Here is a 19,490-nt window from a genome sequence, read left to right on the forward strand (position 1 = left end):
GAAGACAGCATAGGTCTGAGGCCTGCTCTTTCATCTGAAAGCAAGGCAGCAACTTTCTCAGGAGCCCACGATTCCTAAGGCATCCTGAGAGGACCTGAAGCATTCATCATCATAGAGTTTAGGCAACAAAGCAGACATAATTCAGCATGGTATATTGCTACTTAATGCTATGAGCTGGAAGCAGGAAGAGCTGACTTACAGGCCAAGATTTTGCAAGTTCTCTCAGTCTAACTACACAACACTCAAACAATGAGAAACGCTCATTTTACAAACAGGATGGTCTCTAGGATGTGTTGTTTCTCATTCAGAAGGAAACACAAAACCGTAACACTTTGGTAACTTGTTTGAACACTATAGTAAGCAAGGCTGTGCCTTTTTACTCCTCTTTTATACCGCAGGCCCCTCCCCCCCATTAAGATCAAGTTTTCGATCAGCCATGTTACTTAAATCAAACACAATAAGAATGGGAGCCCAGATTACTCTCCTCTCCAATGTAATCTTTATAGTACATCTACATATTTAATATGCTGTCAGCTGCCTTTATTAACATGGGGTCTGATCCAATGCCCATTAAAGTCAATGGGACTCTAAATTTAATGGACATGGCGGATTAGGCCTGCAAGGAACAAAGGAAATAAAGTAGAGTTGTAGCTGTGGCACTGTAGTCTAGTTCATCCTATGTCTTAGTAATACATCTTCTTACAAAGGGCCTACTGCTCACACTGAAGCAGTGGCAAAACTCACATTGACCACAGTGGGAGCAGGACTAGCTCCAAAGTGCAGATTTCTGAGTCAGAATGAGTTTTCTCAAAATTGTTTCTATATTTTACAACACTAATAGGTAAACCCCCTTCTGTTTTATGGCAAGTCACATCCAGATTATTTACCAGGAGTCTAAAGGGCTGTGAATTATTAAAAACAATCAGCAACAACAGGAGCACATTTGTCTACACGTTACTGTTTAAGCATAATCACAGTGGCATTGTTTCTGTTGCTACATTATTCTTCTCTTACTGAATATGTTACCTAAATTCTAATCTCAAATTCAAGGGAAAAATTCTTGCTTCATAAATCAAATTATTATGACATGTGATATTCATAAATTAGCACTAAGTAAGAATATTGAGTGCTGAAAGTGATTATTTTCAATGCCCTTGGTATTGTCTAATAGCTTTAAACAAAATATGAACAAGGCACTCTTCACGCATCATCTTGCAAGTTCTCTAAAAAAATGTAACTTTTTAGCTTTGTCAATTTAACTGCATAGATCTATCAAGAGGAATTGTTGCTACAAGTTCACTAACTTGTAATTAGAGATTTTTCTTGTTCAAAAATATCTGCTAGTGGAAACCAGCTACAGAAAAGAAGTCAATTTAGCAAGCTCATAGTATACATAATAACAAAAAACGCCAACCAACCAAAATCCCGACAAGAACTCCTGGTGTGTCTTCCTGCTTTCTGTCACGTAGAGTTTGCTTCTCATCGCACAGGTGACAGTCTGGTGATTATGTATTAGGAAGAGTGTGAAAAAGTGACAGGAAAATGTTTGGTTTGTAGCTTTATATTAAGTGACAAGCACCTACCATATTCTTTTTTCCAATCAATAAATACAAATGCAAGTGGCTCTCCTATAACATTCTGAACTGTAAATTTTGATATGCCATGTGATCACAAATTCAATACACTGTTTTGTTAAACATATTTTACTACTATTGAATGTTGACAAACACCATAAAGTGAAGCACTTTATACAGTATTTAGAAAGCTGATTCAAAGAACTGGGAGACATTTTGTAACTAAACAGTTTTATTGACTTTTTCAAAATAAAAAACACAAATAACCACCAAGATTAAAGGCCATAGACGGCATTAACCAAATGAACCAGCCACTTGGTTATAGTAGCTGATAACTAATACAACTGGATATTATTGCATATATCCCCAGGTTCATTTATCTATCCATTACAGTTTGGCAAAATTACAATCATACAGTAGCTTTGGTTATGTAAAACCTAGTAGCAATACTTACTAAACATGATCTGTTAACATTTTATGACTGAACAGATGTTAATTCCATCCTAGTCTTGAAATTTATTCTCTCATTTTTTCATCCCTCCACAATTTGCAATACTACTGGCCAGGAATTAATGCGGATAAACTTGCAGCCATCCTTTCTTTATAGCCCTTCCTTATCACTGTACAGTGATAAATCTTGTAGGTGATGGAGTCTGTTACCTGTTTTCTTTACAGGAGTCTCTTCAGCACCCACGCCAAGCAGCTTCTACCACCCTAAGGTGGCATCTCCCAAGAACAGGCTCTGACTTGAAGCTGAGTATTTGGAAGTACGTATGGCTTGCAGTCTGAAACCTTTCCTGACTCTGAGCACTGGGGTTTGAACTTACTGCCTTGTCTATGAATACAGGAAAAGTCAAAATCAAAAGCTTTTCACATTAGTATGCTGAGCTGCCTGCAGAAAACAGCATTAACAAAACTGATAACATAATATTACCTCAATTACAGAACTGTGCCTGAGATAGTCATAGGCCTACATACGTTCTCTAGTATAATTTTAGAAGTGTTTTAGTTTGGTCTTTTCAAAGCACCCCTAGCCTGATATTTTTCTAATGCAACAGTGTAAGTTCAGAGTGACAGTCATTAGAAAATCATAAACCCAAAGGAAATTTCAAAACACTGGATGTTCTTTCCCCCTCCTGCCCAATGCAGGGATTTTATACACTGAGACTCCAGCTTTGTGCTTTCTTCGAATATCTGCTTCCAGAAGGAATGTAATCTAATTAAAATATCATTCTTCATTTGCAGGATGCTACATCAACAACAGAGGAATGTATCTACTTGTTTGCGCAGCCTTTCATTTGCATAACTCCTGTAGAAGCAAAAAGGAGTTCTGAAAGAGGAATGACTGCAGAATTAGGCTCTCAAAGAGTAACTAACTATAATACAGTAATTCCAAGACTACTAGCATATCTGCTTTTTGTATTCAGATCCATACTTAGTTTGCCCTGGATAAAGATATAAATTAATAAGCTTCTAATGATTTAAAAATTATCCTCTTCAATCTAGACCTTTAAAACCTCTGAATACTTAGAATCACTAGATTTCACATGGCCCATAATTATATGCACTTACATGGCAAATATTAGAAATACATGTTCCTGCAGTTGAACAGGTAATCATACTGCCTATTATTCAGTTGAACAAAGATCAAATAACTGCAAGTTATACAGCATTTAATCTTATTATAACCCTTTACTTTAGAAAGAAGAAATAACCATCTAATTATGTTATGAGTGTATAGAATGTAGGGACAAAAACTGGTAGCTTAGTAGAAGCTCATTTTTAACTAAGATGATAATTTTCACTGAGTACTTTTAAATTGGTCACTTAAGACAGAATGTTATCTATTAAGAGGGGATGTTAGTTTATATTTTGCTGTACTCACATAAGAAAAATAGTTAAAATCTAATTACAAAGCTGCTATGTGGTTATTTTGTGGTCTGTAAAATAAAGTTATACCCCTAAATTTTTATTTAAACAAAATACACAAGACAGTATAAAAATATTTCCCAATTTAGAGTTTGAAACATTAATGCTGGATTTGTTTTTGTATAAAAAGAAATGTAATAATGGTAGATGCTTATTTTGCTTACTAACGAAAAATATACGTATCAGTTTAAGGAACTATTCCAGGCTCGCTATAGCTGAGCTTGTGCTTTTGACCCTAACAATGATAAATGCATAACATGGAATAAAATCAGTGCCGGGAACCTGAACTACATCTTATTTCTAACAATAAGACTAATTTTAGAACAGTGTTATAATTACACCATTGTAGTGTTTACATGTATTTGCTTTGCTCAGGCAACTACAGCAGAGGAATTCCAGAAGCACCACTTCCGCTTTGAATGATGTTTATTCAGTGCAATATCTTCCTTTTCTCTTTCCTTTTTAACACGCTGGTAGTGATCTTCTTCCTTTAAGTACCATACAGGAGGCCAGCGATGTCTCTCAAAATATTCTTGATTATCTGATTAAAAAAAAAAAAGTAATAAGATACTTAGATACTAAAACTGGGACACAAATAAAGTAGGAGATGTAAGACATTTTTACCTTGGTTAACTCACTAGCCTTTCTGTGCCTCAGTTTAACCACCAGCAAAACGGACATGAGGATACTCACCTGTCTCAGTGCAATGCTGTTATGGATTAACTAAATGTTTGTAAAGTGCTGAGAGGCTCAGATGAAAGCAGCTTAGGCAAAGCACACTGTTTATTGTTCTATGACAGAATAGTGTAAAATACATTCAGACACCGAATATATTTTTTGAGGCGAAGCATAGGGAGACATTCATGCCATTCTCAGTGCGGCTGATAGGAGTTATATATGTAAGTCTTGGTCCATGAGGCAGAAGGAGGATTCTAACTCTTTGGTTACCTGATCAGAAGAACTCAAGATGGAAAGAACACTAGATTTCCATCATAGTTTAGTTGAGCTAATTCACTTGTTCATGTTCAAAGGACAGAAAGGAAAAAGAAAACAGGTCAGGAAAGGATGGGGGGAAAGTTGAAGATGGTCTTACCTGGAGACTTAGCTTTTATTTCTTTGCGGAATTTGGAGCAAACACTGTTGTAATTGGTGCAGATGTAGTGCAAGCACCACGCTGCCAGCTGATTAGCATTGTGAAACTACAAGCAAAGACAGTCAGTTTACATTTCCTGTTACTACTGGTCATCATGCACAAAAGCTACAAGTTAAGGCAAGCGTGATCCCTAAATGAATCTATCCTGCCATGCTCTCAGCATTGGGGATTATTGCATAACACTCAGCAGAGACTGAGCAGCTGCTCAGCAGATGCTTCTAGCTGCACCATGTGGATTTAGAGTTACTGTTCCTTTTACATAAAAATCCACTGGCGCACTCAGTGGTCAAAATGGGATTGTCAGTGGGAGTAGCTGAGTCAGGGTTCTAACTCTTTCTGCAATGTGGTGAGCACCTCCTGAGAGATGTGAACAGCTTCAACTTTATTTCACTTCAATGGGAGTTTAAGGCCCTTAGCATCTGGCAGGAGGCACTCAGTATCTCATAGGATGGGATCTAACTGTGATCCTATGCACTTAAACCTAGGTTTGCAGCAGCCATTAAGTTACTACAAATCTTACCCTGTAGTAACTCACTCCCCAGAGAAGTGTTCTCAGTGATGGAGCTTAAGGCACTGTTGAAAGCACAGTACAAAGCCTGAAACAGGCAGCCTGCTCATAAGAAAGTAGAGCTATAATATGAGCCAGATTGGTAAAGCATGTGCATCTATTTGGCATTCTGATTACCTGTTTAAAACCTTAACATGTCATAAACACTTCACATTGTTCTATGGCACAAGACACAGATCAAATCATAACAGGATTTGAACTGATGACTTCTATACCCAACCACCACCCCAACAATCCCCATAGTTTAGCAGAACTAGCATTCTTTTCTCGGAGTCCAGACAGAGCTGAAAGCAGATGCTTGCAGTGGCCAGGGGGCACTATATGCTGGTCAAGAAAGCAAGGGTCTAATAGCACAGGCAGAAGCCAGCCTTAGTCATTAGGGTGTTTTGAAGAATCATTTGTGCACTGTAATATTTTTTGCTAACTTTGGCTGGGTGGTGTTGGTGGCCTGTGATATACAGGAGGCCAGCCTAGATGATTTGATGGTCCCTTCGGGCCTTAAACTCTATAACTCAATTTCTGATATAACAAGCAAAATATCTTTTACTATCGCATCCCTGAAGAAACCATATTGCAACAGTCCTTTAGGGGAAAACAGTCACATATTTAAAAACAAGGAGCTCAGGCAGAGAAGTGATGTGCTTGAACGTAAGGTAGCATGATGGGCAATTTGCTCAGAGTCATAAAGAATGGCTCTGTATTGCAGATATGTCGCCCTTGAGGGTGGCCACTTAGGCCATGTCTACACTGCACTTCTGTTGCTCAGGGGGTGTAAAAAAACCATCCCTCTGAACGACAAAAGTTTTGATGACAAAAAGCGCCAGTGTGGACAGTGTTTCGTCTGTGGGAGATGATCTCCCACTGACAAAGCTACCGCTCCGTGTTGGAGATGCTTTTATTTTGTCACCAGGAGAGCTTTCTCCTGCTGACAAAGAGCAGCTACACTGTGCATGTTACAATGGCCCGACTGCAGCAGCACAGCTGCACCGCTGTAAGGTGTGCAGTGTAGCCATACCCTAACTCTGCCCTCCCAATGCAGGACATGTACTACATTCATAGCAACCTAATGGAGAAAGATTTAAGGGGCATATAGGCATAAAATGGTGACACTCACTAAGAATACCTGAGCGTGAGAAAGCTAGAGAGCTTTATTCATGGGATTTCAGGACATGAGACACAAGGCCGGAGACACTAGGCTCTGCCACCTTACAGAGGCTTCCCCACAAGTAAAAACTGAAACATGTATTTGATAGACACTAAACTAAGCCTCAATATATAGAGCTTGATTTCTCAACTGATGTGGAGAAGGTAAATCTGTTCTTCAAAGGACATTAAACATTTTAAAAGATACAGTGTTATTATCTCAGCAATTAAGTTTTAAAAATTAAGATGCCGAGAAGCCTGAGTACAGTATGATAACTGTGGTCCCTCAATTCTTTTCAGTGGAAACAAGGGGTCCTTTGTTTGAAAGACTTTATTTACGCAGATATAATGCTCAACACCATCATTTTTCAGAGTACTGCAATTGGGCAGAATGCCTTTAAAAAGGTTAAAAATCAATCACTACTAACCTGGGCCAATTCCAAATAGGAGAGTACTTCACCATCTATGCCAATGCCATTCCCTGAGGCTTTAGTCAGCTCCTGCACAGCATGCTGCTCTGTTAAAGTAGAAAACTAATAGCTGACACTGTAAAAATACATATTTCAGGGTAACATTATTTATAAATGCAGTTCATTTAGGGAACCAAGAACCAAAGAATTTGTGTGTTAGCATGAAAGAGAAATACAGCAACTACTGCACCAGCAGTAGATCCATTTGGATTTCTGATCAGAGTCAGAGCTGGCGTAAGCAGGTGCAGCTCCACTGTGGTCTCTGGAGTTGCCCTCCTATCTAGGAGTAGATCCCCAGCCAACAGAGCTAGGACAGTTTACACTAGCTGAGGATTTGCCCCCTAAGTGTAAATATGTCCTTTTGTACACACAGATCTTGCGTGCACTTATGTTTATGCAATAATCACTCCTGATTCCCTAGTAGTTAGAACCCTTGGATTCCCTATAAAGGATACCTCTGAGTAAGTGCTGTTCCCAGCCTGCTCTAGAACAGAGTCCAGGTACTATGCAGAATCAAAACCTCACCCCACCCCCCACTGTTATGGTTTGGCTCTATTAATGAAGAAGTTAATAATGACAGCAAAGTTCACTTGGAGTCTTCTCAGGAGAGGCTGCTCCTATGGTCCCCCCCTTAGGAATGCTCAGTCTCCAGAATACACTCACTCTCTCCTCAGAGAGCCACCCCTGGTTTCTTGTATCTAGATGAGGTAAGCCACCTGCCTCGGTAAGTCAGCAGAACCCACTTACCCCTTTCCCAGAAGGGTCAACATCTGATAATAGGATGGACTGTGTGCCAGGATGACTGGCCCCTCTGAGAGGTATCGTGGTCCAGTGCACCATTACCTGCTGCCCAGTTGAGATTAATGAGAGGCACCTTGGCTTTATAAAAAGGTGTGGGTACAGCTGCAGGTGGTTCTTGGCAGATGTCTGCAGACACTCCAAGGAGTAAGAAGGCTCCTTCTGGCCCTGAATTAGCAGGGGAAAGGCCTGTGGAAAAGGCCAAACTCCAGCCAAGAGATGCTGGGAGAGCAGAAAGACAGACTCTCAGGAGGAGGGGGTATGTCCAGCCTGGGTCTGGGTTGAAAGAACGGAACTTTAAGGAGAGGACTGACCCTCGGGGAGAGGGACTGGGTGCTGATGAAACTGGGCTGATGACTTTGTAAGTTTGAATTCTGTTCTGAAAGACTTTGTCCAGGACTTAATAGATGAGACCCTAGAAGGGGGAGTGGTTTGAATATCTCAACAATGTGGACTTCTAAAAGGAGCCTGAGTGAACAGGGAACTGAGACAGGACTCATCAGAGCCACACTTGGCCAGAAGAGGGTGCAACAGAGCAGTCATTACTTCCGACAGAATGTTAGAGACAACCACAGCTGGCCTGATTCAAATCCATTGTATGCAATCTTAGCAACAGGACAAAAAGTAGCCTTTGAATTCACAATGAATTTTTCACTAAATGAGACAGAATAAGATGTTCTTACCATTTAAAGCACATTTGTTCCACAAATGTTGAGAAGGATATCTATATCAGGCCCCACAAAAACTTTGGTAGGAGCAGGGCCTCAGTTAGTTCAGTAATGCTGTCAGCAGTTGAATGTCTTGTTGCACAACTTAAAGCTACCTGAAGATTTGGGTACATGATGCTCAAGAAAATGACTAAAATTCATCTTGTGAATTTGTTCAACTTGGTCTTCCCATCTCTCAGAATCACCACCCTCTTTTGGTATGATATTAGGAAAGAGAAAAAAAATCACTGTCTAGAAGTTTGGTGCATGTGGATTTAGTATTAAAGTATCCCATGCTGCCGTTTTGGTGTAACTTAAAGATGGAAAAGTTGATTTTCTTGAAATTATGCATGTGGAGCCCCCCTATCTACAGCAGAATAACTAACTGACTCTAGTTTGGGCAGTAAAAATAGATCTGGACAGCACTCTACAAAGAGTTTGAATCAGATCAATTTTAAATTGGTTCAGTTATTATGGTCTCTAAATGGATTTTATCATGGAAAGCCTAGTTCATTATAATGGAAAGCTTAGTGTCCCTACTGTTTTGCTGCAAGTTAAAAATAATAGAATGGACATTATGAATTGCAGACATTATATTAAAGCTGAAGAGAAGCTTTTCACTTCCTATTTCTAAAGTATGGAACATTTTAAAAGGACTGCATTAATTTAGCACAAGTCCCAGAGAGAGTGGAAAGAGAAAGACAAGCACATTTTTTTAAAAGTGAAAATACCATATTGTAATACAATTTGGCTTTCTATAAAAGAACAGCATTTCTTTCCTTCAGCATTCATAGCAAAAAAAATTGTATATATTCAAAAATCACTAAGAAGTAATACAGCAGTCCATGAAGGCATTGCACCTGCAAAGCGTCAGAATCCTTACCTGCCAGTGCAACCAAGTGTGGGAGGCAAAATCTGTTTGCCAGTGCAATTAATTCAAGCATGTCCAACTCCTGACTCGATGATAATTGCTTGGTATACAAATAATCCAGAACTGCCTGCATAGAAGTCTTGTTTATGTTGGGAAGAACCACCTGGAAAAAGGTATTTTAAAAAAATGTTCTCTAGTGAAAGATATGTAGTCAAGCACTTAGCGCATACAGGCCATATGCATCCTCTCCCACCTTGCTATCCTTTTCCCTTCTGGCATGTTTTAGAAATATAGTAAAATATTAGAGAGAGACTCCATATTAAATTTAAAGCTCAAGAGCTATCAACAAATCTGTCAGATTCTAGTTATGTATGTACATGAAGTCAGATCCTCAGCCAGTTTAAATGTATGCAGCTCCACCAAAGGTAATGTAAATTGCACCAGCAGATCATCTGGGCCACACCCTTAAAAAGGTGGGACTGTTTGATGTCAGAGCAGTTACCAGTAAAGATCAATGGCTGGTATGGTAATATTTTATGGCTATCAATAAAGCAACCACTTTTTCTTTATAAACAGTGTAGCTGTCACTGCTGTTTTGAATACTGTCTGGAATATTAGAGTTGTTTCTTTCTTGTATAGACTCAAGTGCTCAGGGGCAGTCAGTGGGTTATTGCCAAATAAGTCCCAGAGCTGCATCCCCATAGTCCATTGTGAAAACATATACACCTTGAATAATGAAGTCTAACTCCCTATGATGCACAATCTTTTCAACAGCAATCAGATAATGGCACTAAGAAAAGAAATGCCAATGCTTTGGGTAGGGATATTTTGGAGAACATGCAGTAAGACAACTAACAGATAGAAAAATCATTAAAACAAAAAATAGTTACAAACAGAGATTAATGTACTTCAGTCTAATTGATCAGAAGTGATCCTGGCTTATGGTTATATTTGTATCATCAACACTGGTTGAAGCTTTCTATTTTCCCATCCAAAGTCACATACACTGAGGCACTCCATAAAAAACTCAAATGTTGGTTAGCCTAAAGAATGGAGAAAAATACACAGAAGCCTTGTGAGCAGGTTGTTCCTTTATGGCTTTGGACCACTCGTTAGTATTAGCTAATTGGTGCTCCTAATATAAATACTATTGAGCTAAAAACAATTCAGAAAATATTCTTCTACTGCTAATTATTTTTCAATAGCTAGCAGTACTACTATTTCTACAGGGATTGCTTTCGATAGCTCTAATTTGCATCTCCATTGCTATTACCACTTTCAGTTAATTAGTAATGAATGAAAGCAGAGAACAGCAAGGCTGTGGCTGATGCAATACTGATGAATGTAGCCATAGCAGGTGTCAAAAAGGAAGAAAGCCCAACTCCTCCCCAATTAACATAAATATAGGCTGGAATATTTAAGGGGTTTACGTGATTTGGGTGCCCAATTCTCTATCATGTCAATGGGAGTTGGATGCCTAATTCCCTTACTCTCCTTTTAAAAAAATCCCAGCAGTACACTTAAACAGGCATTGAAAATTGTGTTTACTATTTCAACCTTTGTTAGTAATGGCATACAAACCTTCACACATAAAAGGGACTAAGATAAATTATAGAATAGGGCAATGATTTTCACAAAATGATTAGTGATTTTGGGCACCTCAATTTTTAAGAGCTCCACTCGCAACACTTTAAGGGATCTGGTTTTCAGAAGGTGAGTGATGAGCATTTTCTGAAATTCAGGTACCATTAAGGGTGTCTTAAGTTAGGCAACCGAAATGTCACACACAAAAAATCACTAGTTACCTGGAAAATATTAGTCCATGATTTTTTTTTAAAGTAGCAAAGCAAAATTAAATTCCCTTGTTTTGCTGTAGGTGAAGAAGAAAATAGACAAAATAATCTACTCTAGTAAACGAAACACATACAATAGTGGCAAACTTAATATGTCTGTCCCTGCAGCCACTAGAGGCTAGATCCAAAATTTACTGAAGTCAGGTGCAGCCTTTCAACTAATTTCAATATGGTTTGGATCAGACCCTTTGTCGTGTGTCATTTGATGAAGCAGCTGCCACACTGGATCTACTGGTTTGTCAGTCCAAATGCAAGTTACACGAAGAAGAGTTGTTTTTTTGTTAACTTGCATATTGACCATTTAGTGCTTATCTTATAAAAAACTGTGTTCTACCTACAGAATTCTGGCAAATTTCATTGAGAAGCAAATCATTATGTTTCTGTAAACTAGACCAAGGCAATATGCTACATACACATTCCAATTTATACTTTTAAAGCTCTTAGATCCAAGTACTATATTGCACAAACTCCAGAAAACTAAAGTTTAGTACATTTAAAATATTAAATTGCAAAAGATGAGCTAAGACTATTACGTTTATCATTACAAATAGGCTTGTGTAAAATGAATATATATTCTTATTGCTATGTATTGCTTACTACAATCAAGGTATGTATTTTTAATGACCAACTTGCTGAGTGTGCCTCTGGGGAAGGAACTGTGTTTACTGCCATATTAAAAGTAATGAGAACAATTTAAATATAATACTGTCTTCTAGAATATTAAATACAAAAAAGTTCAGTAACAAAAGTATAACACCACTAAGGGGCATATTTTCCCCTGGATGTTAATGCAAGTCCCATTAATATTAAGACGACAACAACATGACAAAAATCAGGAAATCAATAAATTTGAAGAAAAAACTCTGCAAAGACTGATCCAAACAATCAGCTTAATGCACACACAGCCCTTCCCAAGTGACTGGAGTGCCTAAAAGAGGTCTTTGCCATGACCTACTCCACTATGTTGAGACAGTTTACACAGCATCTCATACATGCCCTACACAAGAGAACATGAAGACTGGATCAGTATTAAGTCCCTAGTTTTTGTTGATGTACTGTAAGCCAGGTCCATTCTATTAGTTTAACACAGGGGTTGGCAACCTTTCAGAAGTGGTGTGCCAAGTTTTCATTTATTCACTCTGATTTAAGGTTCCACATGCCAGTAATACATTCTAATGTTTTTAGAAGGTCTCTTTCTGTAAGTCTATAATATATTACTAAACTATTGTTGTATGTAAAGTAAATAAGGTTTTTAAAATGTTTAAGAAGCTTCATTTAAAATTAAATTAAAATGCAGGGCTCCCCGGACTGGTGGCCAGGACCCAAACAGTGTGAGTGCCACTGAAAATCAGCTCACGTGCCGCCTTTGGCACCCGGGCCATAGGTTACCTACCCCTGGTTTAACACATTGGGTTGCATATATAGTCTTGTGACACTGGCAGACCAGCTGACCTGTGTATGACCCATAACAACTTAACAGGAGGCATTACAATTGCAGTCAAGACCATTTACTTGAATATGAAAGATGCTAGGACTGTTTATCTGTGTTTACAAATATCCTGTTAGAAGTTTAACAAGGTAACCAAATTAGCTTGTAGATACTAAATTTCCTTTCCTGGTTTAATTGCCTTACATTATGTATGTGAATGGTTCACTTAGGGTGACCAGATGAGAGACATGAAATATCGGGATGCGGAGGCGTGCTGGCAGAGCAACAAAAACCAAGAGCTGGTGGCGGAGGTAAAAACAAAAACAAAAGCAAAATAAGAGCCCCCGGAGAACAGGAAAAATTGGTGGGAGCACAGCACCCACTGGCAGCTCCACGCACTGCCCCACTGCACCAGCTAGCCTCCACTGCACCTCCACCTCCTCTGAGCTGGCTGCCGCATCCTGCTTCTCCCCACTCCCTCCAGCACTAGCGCTGCCATACAGCTGACGACAGGGGGGAGGAGGAGGAGGAATGCGGTGTGCTTGGGGAAGAGGCGGGGCCAGGGTGGGGATTTGGGGGGAGATCCAACAGCGCAGTGAGGGAGCAGGGCTTCAATGGGGGAAGGAGCGGCAGAGTTGTGGCAGGGAGGGATGTGAGCCCCCTCTGCCTATGTACTGGAGGGCAAAATATTGGGACCATTTGCGGGATAAACAAGTAAATATTGGGACAGTACCAATAAAATCGAGAAGTCTGGTCACCCTAGGGTCACTTAACCTTAATATCAAAGATGTGAGATACTGCAGGAAAACTAATATTATTATTTACATCAGTGGTTTTCAAACTTTTTTTCTGGTGCCTCAGTTGAAGAAAATTGTTGAAGCCCCCCAACTCAATGGAGCTGGGGATGAGGGGTTTGTGGGAGAGGATCAGGGCTGTGGCAGAGGTTTGGGGTGCAGAGGTGAGGGCTGCAGGGTGGGGCTGGGAATGAGGAGTTGGGGTGCAGGAAGGGGCTCTGGGTTGAGGGGGCTCAGGGCTGTGGTAGATGGCTCGGGTGCAGGAGGGGGTCAGGGCTCTGGACTGGGGGTACAGGCTCTGGGGTGGGGCCAGGGATGAAGGGTTTCAGGTACAGGAAGGGGCTCCAGGTTTGGGGGTGGCTCAAGGCTGGGGCAGGGGATTGGGGCACAGGCTTACCTCTGGCAGCTCCCGGTCAGTGGGAGTGCTAAGGCAGGCTTCCCACCTGTCTTGGCACCACAGACCGTGCTGCACCCAGAAAGCGGCCAGCAGCAGGTCTGGCTCCTAGGTGGAGGTGCGCAAGTGGCTCCCTATGGCTCTCACCTATAGGAACGGTCCCCCTTTCTCCAGGCTCCCATTGGCCGGAAACTGGCCAATGAGAGTGCGGAGCCAGTGTTCGGAGCAGGGGCAGTGCACGGAGCCCCACGCCCCCCTGCCTAGGAGCCGGACCTACTGCTGGCCACTTCTGAGGTGCAGCGCGGCGTCAGAACAGATAGGGACTAGCCTGCCTTAGCCAGGCAACACCGCTAATCGGACTTTTAATGGCCCTGTCAGCAGTGCTGACCAGAGCTGCCATGACCCAATCCCTTCCATTCTGCGACCCAATTGTGGGTCACAACCCACGGTTTGAAAACCACTGATTTACATGGTCTTCAGCTTAACTATCTATGTTATAATGGAAGACCTGCTAATTGCCTTATGTGAATGAGTGGAATTAGTTTACCTATGTATGCATAGGAAATAGAAGATTAGCTTCAAAGCAAAGGTGCTCTGCATTGCCTATTCCTCTTAATGGGAAGGCCCTGCTATTAGGAATGTGAAACGTTAAAATCGGTAATCATTAGTTTTACCGGTTAACCTGCCTTAACCATTAATCCCCAGGCTGACCATGCCATGCCAACTCTTTAATCGGTTAACTGTTTACACTAAATAAATTTTTAGTTTAAATGGTTAACTTTTAAAACAATATTTACCTCCCTACCTGCTATGACAATTTCTGTCAGCCTGCTAGAGAGCTATAAAAGAGAAGCCTCAGGCCAGATCCTATCATCTCAAGTCTGCTGAACTTTGAACAGGGAAAATTTATGCCTTGAGATTGTGATCTTCCAAATAGTTATTTGGAATACTCTGGAAAATACATGGAAAGGCTTTATATCAGACTTTACATTTAAGCTGCCTTTGGATTCTGACTTGTTGGGATGATTCCAGAACGACTTTTACAAGCCAGCAGTTTATTCTATCGCTGCTATGATCCTCAGCTATGAACACTGAAAATCACTGGTATGTATATGATTCTTTAACCATTCAATAACTCTCTTCTTTTCTATATTATTAAATCTTTAGTTTTTAGTCAGTAAAGGATTGGCATCAGTGTGATTATTGGGTAGGATCTAAGTTTCATATTAACCTGGAGTTAAGTGCCTGGTCCTTTGGGTTTGGTGAACCTCACACATGGTGAATCAGGTTTTCAGTAACCTCTCACTATATTAGACTTGGCTGTCTAGATGGAAGCCAAGGGCTGGAATGCCTAAAGGGGACTGTGCTTTGCTCCTTGTTAACCAGGGTGGTATTGCAGAAACTCTTTTGTTACCGGTTTGGTGAATCTCATTATAGAAGAAACCTCCAGCTTTTGGGAATTGTGTGCCCTATTTCTTGCAGTCTGTCCTGACTGTGGCATTCTCAGTGTGGCCATCCAGGCACATGGTCACAAGAATATTGCCTTTTTTTAAACTCAACCTCATGAATCCTCTCAAAGGGTTAGCAGAATGATTTATTTTGTGATGGCCCTGATTATGCAAATATATATTTACCCAACTTTTTGAAACACTTTTGAAGAAATCCATAACACATTCTAGGACATAGACTACTTGGGAGCTGTCATGCTGTCATATAAACACTTACACAGTTTGGAGAGCAATATTCCTTCTGAAAAGTAGTTATGTAGGCCCAGGAGTTGTGCCTGAATTGGCAATGAAACACTTTTTTTGAAGGGAGATGCTAAAGGAAAGATAGAGCAAACCCTTTTAAAACAGGGCATCTAGATAGAACTTTTGCTGGGGGGGGGGGGGAATAAAGGTTTGTAGTTAAATCGTTTCAATCTCTTATAAGTTAACCTAAATGGATTTCTTCTCCTCTTTTTAAAAATACTAGAAGTGATTAGATCATACTATGGAAAAATAACTTCAAAATGTTTTATGAATCTGTACTTTTAATAAAACTTATTTTTTTAAAGTTAGGAATGTAAAAAACTGTCTCGAGACTTCTTGACTTATAACCAGTTACCTGAAAACAACTTTGAGTTCAAAATTAAAAAATTTTAAGTTGCTGACACAGCAAGCACTGGTGGCAACATAACATACTGCTGAGGGCAAGCTGTTGTTCAACGTATTCTAACTTAATGTCCCAATAAATAAAGGACACTTCTGGTCTACACATAAACACACAAAAGAGTTTGTCTGCTAAGTCTTAAATAAATAATTGTTTCACAGAGTATCACAATGCTGAAAATAGCGACCCATAAAAAAATACATGAAATACAATTATCAAAGTGGACAAATACCTCACTGTTTGAACTTTCAACAAATGATCCTCCGAACATAGCAGACATCCATTCACAGCTACAAATCAGCAGTGGCTTGTGGGCATTTATGCTTCCATCATCCAACTTAAATGTAACATCTGTCATGGGATCAAGAAACAATCATAACTACAATTGTCAGTGCTTAAAGTGGAACCTATTACTAGTTCAAGACATAGCAAGAAGCACACACCTGTTAGTAAGGAATTGCTTCCTTGATGTTTTTCAGAGTCTTTGATTTTATAGAGGTAAGTGAAGAGCAATTATGAAAGCCTTGACCTCAACAGGAGACAATGGGAACTCAGCACTTTTGAAAATCTGCCCCCTTATTTAACAGCCTAAATGTGGATTTTAGGCGCCTAACTTTAGGTTCCCATTGTTGAAAATGTTGGCCTTCAGTTATATAGTAAACTTTTGGGCCCATTGCCCCTCTCATACTGACTTAAGTAAGGAATAACTATTGAAGCAGGTGTCATAACACTGGCATAAGTGAGAGGCGAATTGTGGCCTTTTCTATGAAAGTTTATTTACTCACCAGAAAATGTACCTTTGCAAAGACACTCTTTTATCCGGTTAGCTTTCCTGACATGAAAGGCTTTAGTAATCTCTTGATTCATAAAGGCTTCTTTATTCATAATATTTTCCACCATCATCCGCAAGTCAAATACTTCCAAGATTTCAGCAATCTGTGCTAATCTTGTCAGATCTTTTTCACTTTCATCCAGTTGCCCAGAATACAGAAATTGTAAAACAGTTTTAAAAGGCCCAGGCTGAACAGAGGAATCCATCTTGACCACAGTTACAGGACATTTCCTATTAGATACAGGGCTGATTTGTATTTCCTTATGCATACTAACAAACCCTTTACCCAAGGAGGACAAAGCTCCCCTTGTAGAACTAGTTTCCACAGTTTCAAGTTCTAGCATTTTTAAGGGCCCATCCGTTTCTGGTGTTGGAAGTTTGGCATCAAAAGTTTTTAAATTTGCTTCATCCCTGTCATCATCTGTTTCAAGATGACTTGTTCTAGATAGGAAGTCCCTCCTGGTCTTATCTGTACTGCACTGTGTTTCACTGAAGTCTGGAGATTCTTCACATTCCATTAAAAAAAGGTCATAAAACTTTGAAGAGGAGGTAGCTAGGTAAATCTTGTGAGCAAAAATGTGATTCTGCTCCTGAAGAACAAACATAACATCTGCACACAATGGATTGTCTAACAAATATCCAGCCTCGTTCATATTGGTTACAGGACACTCTGGGATGTTAATAACTGGAGGAGGTGCCTTTGGAGGTAGGAACGGAGCCTGAAGTAAAGGTTTTTGGACCTTCTTTAAATGTGATTTCCAGAACTGCAGGTGTCTCCTGGATATTAGTGCAGCTCTGATTGCATTATCAAAAACATCCTTAATTCCAAACTGGTCAAATACACTAGTTTCATAATATGGTATCCCAAGCTCCTTGGCAACCTCTCTGCCTCTTTCTGGTGGTAAAATATCTCCCCTTTTTATAGGCCTAGGATTAAAATAAAATACAATTAAAACAAAAACAACAAAAAACAAAAATTCAAACACAAAGCAGGGCTGTCATTAACCACATTCCAGAAAATCAAGAGCACAAATAAGAACATGTATTATCCATATTATTCGGTTCATAAAAATAAAAATGGTAGCTAGCATGGCTCATGAAGACCCTTGAAAATCTGCAACCATTGTACTAGACACTTCAAAAAATTACCTAATAGATAGTCTAGTAAGAAAGTTTATATTTGGTAGATACTTTGTAATATAACCCTATTACTGAAATATAGGTAGACATTATTTCACAATATGAAGCAAGCCTTCAAACCCCATTCACCTTTATCTGAATTTAAAAAACTGGCAGCCTGCTAAAATAATAGCTGAACGTCGACATTCTGAAGAGCCAGGCCCATGACACTGCCAAAACCAGCAGCATCAGCATATACATTGACTGCCTGAGAACTGGCAGGGCAGCTACAGGAAAGTGGGGAGGGAAAAAGAGAAGAAAGCTGGGTTTGGGTCTGCTTGGCCTGGCCACATCCCCTTTCCCCAGACCCAGCATACAATACTAGCAGGTTACTCCCATTCCTTTGGGGGCACATGGGGCAGGAGTGAACTTGACCATTCAAATGACCCACTGGCTCATTCCTTCTTGGGATAAGAGCTTTCTCCTGTTGCCAGTTAATGTAGTTAGTTAGTCCCATAATTCAAGCAGTAAAAGGTCTATGCTAAAGGTTCAGGGTTCAAATCCTGTTGATGATGGACTGGTGATGGACGGCTGTTATACTTTTTTCAAAAAAAAAATCGTTTAAAAAACCAAAATATTAGGAAATAATATTGCAGATATGAAGAAGATATTATTTAGATTGGACAGTCAAGCATTTGAAAGTTAGAGAATGCCAGGATTTACAGCTGCTCACAAAATCTTAATTCAGACCCCCATACATTATGGGACACTCTAAGTTTCATGATCATATAGTATTTTTTCTACAGGTCCCGAAAATAATTCAACACACACAGATTGGATGCGCAAAAGGGAGAGAATTAAAGTAAGAAGGGCAACAGTCGATATGTGTGTTCCTAACTATTGCATGCTTGACTTTGCAATATAAATGACTTTCTTTTAATGTGTTCTTTTTTTCTATGTAAAATATATACCCACTTTGCTCTGTGCCGTGCTCTAGGGTTACATTTTCAAAAACCAAACTAACCCCCAAACACCAAAGTTATGGTGTGTCTGGCTAAAGTGGCAATTGGCAGGAATAATACATTATGGCATGATGCATATGCGTTTGGCACTGGAATTTACGCAAGATCTCTGCTGCTCACTATTTAAATATTACTGTGATGCCCAGATGGCTTAACCAATATCAGGCCCTACTGTACTAGACACTGTAGAAAATGCATTGTCAAACAGTATTTCACTAATTAAGAGCTTACAGTATGAACAGACAAGGGAACAGACAGGATGTGAAACAGTGTTATTTATCCTCATTTTATAAGATGGGAAACTAAGGCAAACAGACAATCCTGGGTGATAGCATAATTTCTTTTCAGAATAATAGTATATTTGATTAAAACCCAGAACCTTTTAAAATGTTAATTTTTTAGAAAACTTTACCTTGCTAAAGGCCGTCTCGCTCGATTAACAGCTTCAAGATCAGCGTAACGAAGATCCAGTTGGCAGCCAACCAAAATAACAGGTGTGCGAGGACAGAAGTGCTTGATTTCTTGATACCACATTGTTTTCACATGATTCAAGGAATTAGGATTAGCAATTGAAAAACACAGAACAACTACATCAGACCTAAAATGAAATCAAAAGAATAAAACAAAATATATATATATATATACACACACACTTGTAATAAAAATTAATCTCTCCATTGCAG

At 39.6% G+C, this 19,490-nt stretch overlaps 1 protein-coding gene across 5 annotated transcripts in view; it reads right to left on the reverse strand.

Moving 5' to 3' along the window:
* Positions 1 to 1,673: 1,673 nt before the first annotated feature.
* The window catches only part of RHOBTB1 (Rho related BTB domain containing 1), a 68,176-nt gene continuing 50,359 nt past the window's right edge, over positions 1,674 to 19,490 (reverse strand). For 3 of the 5 annotated variants that reach the window (XM_032784981.2, XM_032784980.2, XM_032784984.2), the window contains 7 exons: positions 19,220 to 19,405; positions 16,620 to 17,593; positions 16,067 to 16,185; positions 9,226 to 9,376; positions 6,796 to 6,884; positions 4,597 to 4,702; positions 1,675 to 4,044 (listed from right to left, as the gene is read on the reverse strand). In XM_032784981.2, the coding sequence (XP_032640872.1) occupies positions 3,875 to 4,044; positions 4,597 to 4,702; positions 6,796 to 6,884; positions 9,226 to 9,376; positions 16,067 to 16,185; positions 16,620 to 17,593; positions 19,220 to 19,405 (1,795 nt within the window). In that variant the 3' untranslated portion in view covers positions 1,675 to 3,874. Of the gene's footprint in view, positions 4,045 to 4,596; positions 4,703 to 6,795; positions 6,885 to 9,225; positions 9,377 to 16,066; positions 16,186 to 16,619; positions 17,594 to 19,219; positions 19,406 to 19,490 lie in introns of all 5 variants that reach the window. The other 2 variants (XM_075072583.1, XM_075072584.1) reach the window with 2 other exon arrangements.

The sequence above is a fragment of the Chelonoidis abingdonii genome, chromosome 15, assembly GCF_003597395.2.
Source record: "Chelonoidis abingdonii isolate Lonesome George chromosome 15, CheloAbing_2.0, whole genome shotgun sequence".
Classification (NCBI taxonomy): Eukaryota; Metazoa; Chordata; order Testudines; family Testudinidae; genus Chelonoidis; species Chelonoidis abingdonii.